Source organism: Falco cherrug, chromosome 1, assembly GCF_023634085.1.
Source record: "Falco cherrug isolate bFalChe1 chromosome 1, bFalChe1.pri, whole genome shotgun sequence".
Taxonomy (NCBI): domain Eukaryota; kingdom Metazoa; phylum Chordata; class Aves; order Falconiformes; family Falconidae; genus Falco; species Falco cherrug.
Window position 1 is genome coordinate 113,197,597 of NC_073697.1, and position 10,366 is coordinate 113,207,962.

At 57.8% G+C, this 10,366-nt stretch overlaps 1 protein-coding gene across 1 annotated transcript in view; it reads right to left on the minus strand.

The window, feature by feature from the left end:
• CLUH (clustered mitochondria homolog) overlaps positions 1-10,093 on the minus strand; it is a 40,499-nt gene extending 30,406 nt beyond the window's left edge. The window contains exon 1 of the mRNA XM_055721375.1: positions 9,908-10,093. Coding sequence (XP_055577350.1) covers positions 9,908-10,025 — 118 coding nt within the window. The 5' untranslated portion in view covers positions 10,026-10,093. The remainder of the gene's footprint in view (positions 1-9,907) is intronic.
• Positions 10,094-10,366: the final 273 nt, after the last annotated feature.

Below are 10,366 nucleotides of genomic sequence, written 5' to 3' on the forward strand. Positions count from 1 at the left end.
TTTTGTCTTTGCACCTGGACGACGAGTACACATGCCAAGGTGACAGGCCCTGTTTTAATCACCCTTCCTATTCACAGCAAGCCTGCAGAGGTGACGGGCACCTCACGAACTCAACCAGTCAGGATCCTGGTGTGAAAGAGGGTGCACACCTGAACCTGAATATGCTGGCTGCATACAGTGATAGATAGCACAGATTATGGGAAACGTTAACCACTTAATGTTCAAACAAATCTTCTAAACCAGAGTCAGTCACTAATCCTTTTCTTCGATTATCAGGTCAAAAAGATGGCAACACTACGCTGCTGTGAGTTCGCCTGGTCTGGAGGGACTGCTCCGTAGATGAGGAGTTCCCTTCCCTGCATCTAGTAACAGCACAGATTATCAGAGGCACAAGACTGGAAATTAAAACCCTACCATTTCTGTCACCAAGTTTAGGAGCGCATTTCTTGTTACTGGCTCTAGAGTCATTCTGAGGGCCCAAATTCTGCCTTTCCCTCCTCAAAAGCATTTCGAATCCTGAGCAGCATGAGAGTTTCTGCACGATCTTGCAGCCAGCTGGGCCTGCAGCCCAGACACCTGCTGCTGGCATGGAGAGCACACACAGTGCTAAACCAGAAACCAAGCAGCCAGCCCGGGTCACTCGCACTGCACATCCCCTCATGCTGCTGGGTGCACCGCAAGACAGCATTCGAGACCAAAATTCGGCCACTGCACAGCAACTGAACAAAACCAAAATACAGTGACAAAGGCAAAATTTGACCGTGAGACTTAAAAATAAAAAAACCCCCGAGTTTCTCCTATCTTAGAAGTCCTGGCAAGAACAAAAGCCACTCTGACTTACCGTTTGGTGCCATGCTGGAGTGACTGGCGTCGACTCCAGCCATGGTACACCAGCTTGGGGAGAAGCAGGAGAGGAGAAAAGCAAGATGCGGCCAAGCAGGCGGCTGCTCCCCTCCCACACTGTAGCAAGTGGCTGGGGCCCCGCTGTCCCCACAGTGCTGGGAAGATGCACCAGGTGAAGGAACATGCCGTCGCTGCGCTCAGGGCAGCCGCGGAGCCGCTCCATCGCTGCAGGTCAGGCGTCTCCCACCCATGGCAGCTCAAGCGAGCCAAAGACTCCAAGCAAATGCTGCTCCAGTCCCTCACTGCCCCATGCTCCTGCCTGCTGCAGATCCGCTCCCATCCTTTACAAGGGCCACGTTTGCAGCCACAAACAAGAGAAAGATTTGCCATATGAATTAAAAAAAAAAATAATAAGCAAACCCCCCTTATGTTTGTTTCACTGACAAGGGACAGACCCCTCTGTGGTACACACCCCGGGTGGGATATCTCACCACCTTCCTCCTTTTCCTTCTGCCATGAAGTTAAAACATCACCTGGCCTCCCCTGCCCTTCATCCTGCCCCATCCCACGGGCACATGCAGCCACCACCACCATGACGGGCATACAGTGTTTTGTCTACACAGAGCGTGACAGAGTGCCATGCCACTGAGCACCTAGCAGTGTGAGCTTCTTTTTCTTTCTCCTCTTCTTCTGCTGCTGCTGCTTTGAGGGCAGTGCCTGCGCCTGAGAGTCAGGATCACAGCTGGACCTACTGCCGGGGCAGACAGTGGGGTCTGTCATTACAAAACCAGTACTTGTGCCTCGCACCTCAGGTGACACCTCTTCAGTGGGGACAGGCAGCACAACTGTCCTTTGGGCCGGCAGGATTTTCCCCATGCTTGCTGGCAGAGCAGAAGGCGGCATCCCAGGGCTCCCCAGAGAGACATCAGTACCTCTGCATTCTGGCATGCTGTCTGGGCCCACCGAGGCTGTGTCTAAACACAAGGCTGCTTGTCCATCACCGTGGCCCTGGCCGGTGGGACGTGCTCCAGGGGCTGCATCCCCCCCGTCAGCTGCTGCCACGTGCTCCTCCCGGCGGCAGGATCTATGGGCTAAGCTGCTGTCCTCAAGTTTCATGCAGCTCTGGCAGACCTCAAGCGACAGGGCATGATCGACCAGCCCTGCCGGCCCTTCCCCAAGGTCGGCTGGAAGGACAGCCACCGCACCGGATGCCTCTGTCTGCTGGAGCAGACCAGCAGCGCCAACGCTGGGTTTCAAACAGCTCTTATCACAGACCGTCACTGTTCCTTCATCGTCCTTGGCCTTGGATAGGTCCTGGATGTATTCAGCGTACTTCTGCAGGCTTCCAGTCACTGCCTCGCTGGGGATGATGTCTGGATACAACCCAGCATACTGGGCAGCTTCTGGTATCTCCGGGTAGATGGTGCAGCTCATGGCAGGCTTTGGTAAGAGGGGTGACCTCTCATCGGGCGAGTTAAAGCTGCGCGTCTGGAAGATTAGATCAGTGACATGCCTGCAGCAGTTTGCAAAAAGGCTGTTCCCCATGATCACAGGCAGGCTGGCTCATACAGCACCAAGTTAGAAAATTCAGTTTTGTTTGCACACATATACTGAAGTCCCCGCAAGGCAAACTCCCACGTGGCAGCCCTCACCTGCTGCAGCCAGGACCTGCTCGCCTTCTCACGCAGAAGGCCTCCTTCTCCACAGAAAAACCCTACTTGGCCCCAGGGTGGCAAGACAGAGGGCCAGCAGCTGACTTTGTGCAGTATCCCATGCGCCCTGAGCTCATGTCCTGCGTGCTTGCCAGGATCGGACACCAGGCTCACAGCAGCTCCCCCAAAGCGCTGGTCAGCAACCTTCATCCACCGCACACCGTCGCCCCGCTCCCCAGCCGCCACGCTCACAGCACCACAGTACCCGCAAAGCCCAAAAGTAGCTCCCGCAGCTGAAGCGCTCCTCTCCCTGCCGCGCCAGAACAAAACCAGACGTGTGTCTAACAGGTTCTTCAGGCGCACTCGCGGAGGGATGCCGGCCCAATCACCCCGGCCCAGGGGGGTTATAAATAGCCCGATCTCGAGTGCTGCACCAGTGCAGCATGGGACGACTGCTGGAGCGCTTCAGCGCTGCCAAACCTGTAAGCAAGTGGATGCATTGAATTACAAGGCGAGGGCAGTTACTATGGCACGGCTGGGCCCAGGCACAGCCATCCATACTAAGCAGGACAAGCACAAAACAGCCAGGCACTGAATCAATAAGCAGTCTCCAGACGAATTTTCTGTCCTCTCACCCTGCTCTGCTGTATCAAACGCAAACAAACCACAAAACCACACACCCGCCCCCAAACACAACTCCTCTCTTATTGTTACTTTAAGAAATCCCAGCAACTAAAGCAGAGATTATGGAGCCAGAGATTTCGGCAAGCACAGGGCGCCCCAGGGAGGCTGCAGCCGAGCAGGCCGCAGCATGCCTCTGGTGAGGCCGTGCCGCAGCCGCCTGGCTCCTCGCCTTGTCCTGCCGGGACCAGCCAGGCACCGTGGCCCTCCATGCATCCCGCAGCGTTCAGCTGCTCGGGTCCCTTCAGCCGCCCCGGTTTCTTGGGACGCTTGTGAAGAGCTGGAACTTTCAGACACGCAGTGTGATGTGCAAGAGCCACAGTCTAAACTGGCCAGCCCTGGACCTGCCCGGGAAAGCCTTCATGTCTGGGTAGCAAACCTGCCAACCTCCAAAGTCCTGGGCAGCCTGAGCCCCAGCACAGGTTTCCTCAGCGCTCGTCATGGCTTCAAGGACGGGAAGGGGCACAACTCTGCACCAAGCAGAGGAAAAATACGTGCCACAAAAATCTCAAAACTAAAACTAACCCAAGACCGCAGCGCTCATGTGATTGCTTGCTCAAGGCCAACACAGCACACACAGGAACAGCGATCCCTTCCTCCAGAGGCGGCCCCGGGAAGGCCAGGAGCAGCCCCCTGAGCCTCCATGCCAGCAAGCCACTTGCCAGAAGAAAGGCAGAAATGGGCTGAGGAACAGACCCAAAGCTCTCCACAGGAAACCCTGACTAGCTTCTGTTGTCCTTTTAAAGAGGAGAGGAATCAGAAGCAAGGTCTGTCCTGCTCCAACTCATGTGAGCTCCTGCCCCAGTAAGCAAGGGGCCCCAGGCACCCCCATGGCTGCTCCTCCGGCGCAGGAGCTGCCAGGCCTCGGAGCCTCAGACAAGGCATCCCTTGGCCTCGCAAGCCAGCACCAACTTTCAGACTGCACCAGTAACTCCTGTTTTTCCGATTATTTTGAAGGAGTTCAGATGTATTGACAGCTTCAACTCTTCCTCTTTATCCACAGACCTCTGAAGAGGCAAAACCTCCCCCTGGAGCAGTACCTGGTCAGGTCTCATGAGGCCAAGCAGCATTTCTTCAGCTCAAGCCAAAGCACGTTCAGAGCAGCGGGGTATGTGCTAGCTTTAACATGCAAAGGCTGGTGTCAGTATAGCAAATGCAAATTAAATTTTAGCTGAATAATAAATCAAACAAAATAAATAGTTTAATGAATGTAAATAAACTGACTAAATTAATAGGTATTAGCTCCAGAGATGGCCCCAGTGGAAACGTTTCTGCAGGACATCCCATCAGGGGAGGTGGGAGACAGCAGAAGTGCCTCCAGCTACCTCCCTGGTGGAAGCCACAGCTTCCCAGAAACATCCAGCACTTTAGGTGCAACAAACACTGCTTTTACTAAGGGCCCACGCTGAAATATGAGAGCAGCTCTACTGCCATCATTAAACCCAAATTGGATATAACCCATCTGTGGGTAGAGGTATAAACACTGCATTTATTTTTCAGCAGCTTTGTAACACCGGGGACTGACCCACACAGTGAGCGTAGTGGGGCTGCAGCATGCAGCGCTCTCAACAAGGGCCCTGGGCTTGCTGGTCTGGAAACCTCTCCTCTGGCACTAACAATCCATGGATGGCAGGTGGGGAAATTATTCATTCCTAGCTCTGGTGCATCCACAGTAAAATCTGGCTGGATACACCTAAACAACTCAAGCCGCATTCCAGCCTGTTTGTGGCTTTTCTGTATTTGTATCGATACAGGGACACTTGCATTGCAGCCATGCCCCAGGGCACTCATGGGGTCCCACAGCTGCTGGCTCAGGCACTTACAAGCACCAAAATGCCTCATACTTTGCATCTGGCACCCTGAGTTACCCACGCTGTGCTCTCCACATCTGGGAGCCACATTTAAACCCATTTGTAAACTTTCTGTCTGGCCAAAACTTCGGAAAATTAGTCCTGAACCCAGCTGGCTAGGTGATCCTGCTACAACAACATGCAATTCAAACATCACAGAAAACAGGAACAAAGACTAGGACCTAGGGCAAAGTGCAAAGACCAGCACCAGCAAAAACATCAACTATGTCAGGAAGAGCATGTTTCTCAACTTTAAAGAGAAGAGAGCTGAACGAAGGAATCACATTTCAGGCAGGTACTGAGAATCAGTCGATAACTCTCAAAGTACATGTATCTTATTCTGGGACATACCTTAGCTGCAGAAAGATACCGAGACGGCGAGGGCCCAGGACAGTGAGCTAGCCTGTTAGACTCTGGGTGCAGGGGGACCAGCAGAACATCAGGTTGCAGACAGAAGCAGCTGCACTGGGAGCCACTGCTCCAGAGTGTCACAGGGAAGGCTTTGGCTTCACCCCGTGCTACCACTGGTGCCTGTCACCACAACAGCTCCAGGGAAAACTCCATGCAGCACAAGCCTGGAAAGACCAACTTTGCCAGTCCCGAGAGCCCTACATGAATCTTCACGTGGCCGAGCCCCTGGACCCACAAATGCAACAGGGAGCTCTGGGTAGGGTTCGCAGAGGAGAGCAGACGGCTGCAACACTGTCCTCAGCAGCTCCTGCTGCCTTGCTGCATCCCACGGCACAGATGTGCCCATCAGCCCACAGCCTCCCACCAGGGCAGACCCACGCCAGCTGCCTGGGGCCACACACAGCCCCAGGGAAACAGGCTGGGTGGCTGCTCCCCACAGCTGGGCAAGGGCACGCTGCAAGGCAGCAGCCTGGGGAACTCGCCCATCCTGCAAAATCCCTTCTGCCCAGGACACTGAGCAACCTCATCCTACCTCGCACAGTGCCATGACCCGAGCTGGCACCGGAGCCCACCTTAAGCACAGCCGAGCCCACACACTGAGCCTCCAGGCTGGCAGAGGCTTCACAGGCTCCAGCGCCACTGATGGTAAAAGCACGTTACCCCCAGTGCCTGCGCGCAGGGCACTCCAATGCAGTTTGCTAGCAGGCAATATCCACATTACACTTCCAGTCTTGCCCAGCCACAGCAGCAGGATGCTAGCTAGCGCAGAGCTGGGAAAGGAGGGCTGATGTCAAGCTAACCTGACCTGCAGGAGCTCTAGGCAAGCAGGGCCAGAGTCATGATCCTGCAGTTTTATGCTGTTGGACAGTAACTACATAAAACTCCTCTGAGCCCACAGGCGCATCAACAGGTTGCAGTAGAGCTTTTCTCTTTAAAGTGGAAAGGAAGGGCAAACTAAGGAAACACGTTTTTTTAGAAAACATGCTGTTACTGTAAAGTCACTTAGCTGTAGGGAACCTTACTTCAGTGGCCTGCTTCATAGGATTTTTCCCTCGGGACTGGTCAAGCAGCTGGTGAGCACCACAGCAGTTATTTCTTCAGCTTGAGAAAAAGAGCTTGCTTCGGTGACTGTAAATCTATTTTCCCACCCACCCCAAGAGAGAACACCTGTCACCCATTTAAGTATCTATGCCAAATTGTCAAGAAAATGCCAGATAATCACTCATTCCGGACTCACTAACATTAAAGAGGTAGAATGCAACAGGAAGGTCAACTGGCAAATGGGTACGTGCAAGCTCCACTACTTAAACCATGTGCTTGCAGGAGGCGAGAACCAAATGCTAACCCTCCACCAGCCTTGCTACTACTGGCAAAAAACTGACTTGCTTCCAAAAAGCAACTGCCACCGCTGCCATGGGAGTAGCCATGCTCTGGTTTTCGCCTTCTGCACTCTGTCCAAGCACTGCCCTGTGGACTGGTTTTACCTCTCAAATGCAAATAAAAAAATGCATGAACTTCAGACCTTCAAAGCTTCTGGAAATAACAACTTTCTAGTACAACCAATAGAGCAAAATTGAAGAAAGCAAAGTGAGTGCTGGAAAGCTGCGCCAGGAGACGTGTGTGCTGCCAAGTTTAGTCATTTACCCACGACAAAGACAAACACAGGGCTCTGCAACACAACGCTGGTTTTACTGTGCATGAGGCGGGTCTGCGGGTGGATTTATCTAGGTGCATGTTCCTGACCTACTTACTTCCGCTTTTCAGCTGGGAAACCCAGAAGCAAGGCTGCTCTGGCAGAGCGGCGAGCTTCCAGTGGGAGTGCAACTCTGCTACCCCACCAGCAGAACTGCTCCAGACACCATCCCCTTGGGTCCCCATCCCCCATCTTGGGGCACAGATGTTGTGTTATCGCATTCCTTTCCTCTTCTTAACCTTGTAGCGGTGATCAGATTTCTCTTGCACAATATTCCTCCAATTCTCCCCCTGAAGCCTGTTACAACCACATATTAAAAAGCCCCGACAGCCAGCAATTCAGCCCTTTCCAAAACACCAGCAAACCGCCAAGGTCAGGCGACAGACAGCGATAGCAGATCCCGAGATTAAGAATCAGTCTTCTGACCTTGTTGCTAATGCACAGCTACACTTACCTCCACAGCAGTTTTCCATTATCACCTGCATTCTCTGCTTTTTTAACAGAAGATGTGGTTGAAGATATGGGCAGCCAGGAAGAACAGAGATGGAGAGGCCTAGCTAGAAAAAGAGCAAATCTTTGGGCAAGGCAAGGTTGAAAAGCATTTTACAGTAGCTAGAACCACTGAGAAACTTGCACAGCAGACAAACTTGTTCTAAGGCAGTGACAAGCCTACTAACAAAAATAACCCAAGAAACACTGCACACAGTGGTGGTCTCGATCTCAGGAGAGCTAGTAAGAAAGGTAACTTAACCCCTAACTGCCTCCATCAGAAATCATCACAGGAGCCTCAAGTGTTCACATGGTGCTGGGTTTCTGCACTTGGAAGGACGTAGTTTTGTCCAGCTTGGAGGCAGCCATCAGCAGCCAACAGCCCTCTCACCCTTCAGAGGTGGAGAAGGCAGTGCCCAAGTCCCAAAGTGTGGCACGGCGGAGGGTGCATGCCCTCACCAGAGGCCCACCAGGCTCCTGCCCGCTGCCCAGCAGCACCCAGGGCCACCCTCGGACAAAGCAGGCTGCCCCAGATGGGCGCCATGCGGGCCGTGGGGGGTACCCCACTGCCGAGGCTGGGTTTCCCCTGGCAGAAGGAGAGGCCTGGGAAGCTGAACCAGAAGGCTGTCGCCAGCGGGGACAGGCTGCCCCCACCACCACCACCCAGCCCAGCACCTCTGCCTAGGAGCTGTGCTGCCACAGGCACCGCCTCAGCCCCGGGCTCCCAGACAAGACAGGAACCTTCCTCCCCCTCCTCCTCCCCGGACCCAGGAGGTGCCTAAGCAATCGCACAGCGCTGAAACAAGGGGAGGATTTTTCCACCTCCCTGCCTCCTTCAGCAACCAGCCTGCGCCCGGAGAGGCAGGGATTACACTGCGTAACATTTTAACCCAGCTGCTGGCACTGCAAGCGTTACGCCTGCTGTGAAAAACGGTGTGCGGGGGGGGGGGGCTTTGAGTACCACGCTCCTCGCTCTTGAACCATGTCCAACCTGCTACAGCACCAAGAGCCAGTGAACTTTGCTTTAGGTGACAAACTTCAGAAATTCACCTTGCCACCATAAAAATCAGGGGAGGGAGGAAGCGGTAGGTCATTCGCTGAGCGGATACAAGTGCCCCGGGGCTGAAGGCCAGCCACAAACCACACTGCTTCTGCTTTTCTTTTTCCTTGCACACTAAAGATCAGAGAAAAAGGGTGAGCCCGAGGTGAGCGCTCGGGACTGTTAACTTCATGAAGACAGAACGCACCTACAGAGCAACACCCAGAGCAGGGGCAGCCCCCCGCGGGGTCTGCACCTAGGGGAGGTGCTGGGGACCGTGCGGGCAGGGGCTGCACCTCGCCCCTGGCCTGAGCCCCCCCGTCTCTGATTTAACGCAAGCGCAGCCTGCGAGGAGCCGGTTAGGACAGGCAGTTTCCCGCTGAAGCTGCCAACAAGCCACCTGCCCTTCCTGGGAAAACCCACGTTGCTGTGGCTGTTTCCCAACGCGCCAGTGGCTCCCGCACCCCACGCCCGGGAGCGCGGCCCGCTCCCGCCCTCCGCACCAGCGCCCAACCACCGGCGCACCCACGGGGGCACCCACCGCGCGCGGCCCGGGGCCGCCCCTACCGCCCGCTTTCTGCTCGGCGCCGCCGGAGGCCGCTCCCCGCCGCCAGGGCCCGGGCACCGGCCTCCGCCCCGGCCCGCCCCGCCACCGCGGGGCCGGGCCCAGGGAGCTCACGGGGCCCCGAGCGGCCGCTCCCCCCCCCCCCGCCTGCGGCCGCGTGGTGGTGCGGCCCGGTGAAGGTGACCTTCACCGGGCCCGGGGCTCCCCGCTCCGCCGGGACAGGCCCGGCCACGGCCCCGCCGCTCCCCCGGGCCCCCGCTCGGCCTCGCCGGGACGCGGAAGAGCCGCAGGGAACTCGCCTCCCGACCCGGTGGCCTCCGGCCCCGGCGGCCAGCAACTCCCCGGGGCTGCGCAAAGCCTCCCCGAGCCGCCGGGCGGGCGTCGGGCCCCGGCCCGGCCTCCCCTCGAGAAATGCGGGGCCCAGGGGCGCCGGGAGCCCGACCCCGCGGCGGGGCAGGCGGGCCGGGCCCGGGCCGCTCCGCCGGGCTCTGCCCTGCCGGGAGGAGCAACCTAAGTTGGCAGAAGCACCGCGGGGCCCCGCCGCGGGCCCGGGGCCCGCTCCCCCGGCACCCCGCCGCCCCCCCAGGCAAGGCGGCGGCAGAGCCTGCCCCGCCGGCGCGAGCACCCCCGGGGGCGGGCGGCCCGGCCCGCGCTCCCTCTGCAGGCCCCAGCGCCCCCCCTTACCGGGGCGCTGCTGCGTCTCCGCCGGCCTCCTGCCGCGGGGGGCCGGCTCCTGCTGCTCGGCGCCCTGCGCGACGGCCGGCACGGCAGCCGGCGGCATCTCGTCCGCCTTAATGACCATGGGGCCGCGCCGCGCCCGCCCGCCGCGAAGGACAGCGCCGCTCCGGCCCCACGTGGTGCCGCGACCCCGCGCCGCTACGGCGCGCCGCCCGGGACCAACCTCCGCGCCCGGCGGCAACGCCTTAAAGGGGCCGCGCCGCGAAACGCCCCTCCGGGCGGCCGCCGCACCCGCCGCGGGGCCGCGGCGTGGGGCCGGGCTGCCGGGGCGGCCCCGCGCCAGGCGGGGCGGCGGGGGGCACGGCCAGGGGGGGCCCGGTCAAGGTCACCGGCCGCCGCGGCCGCTCGCTGCCGCCCCGGCTGCATGCGACCTTCCCGCAGGCCGCAAGGTCGCCAGGCGGGCGG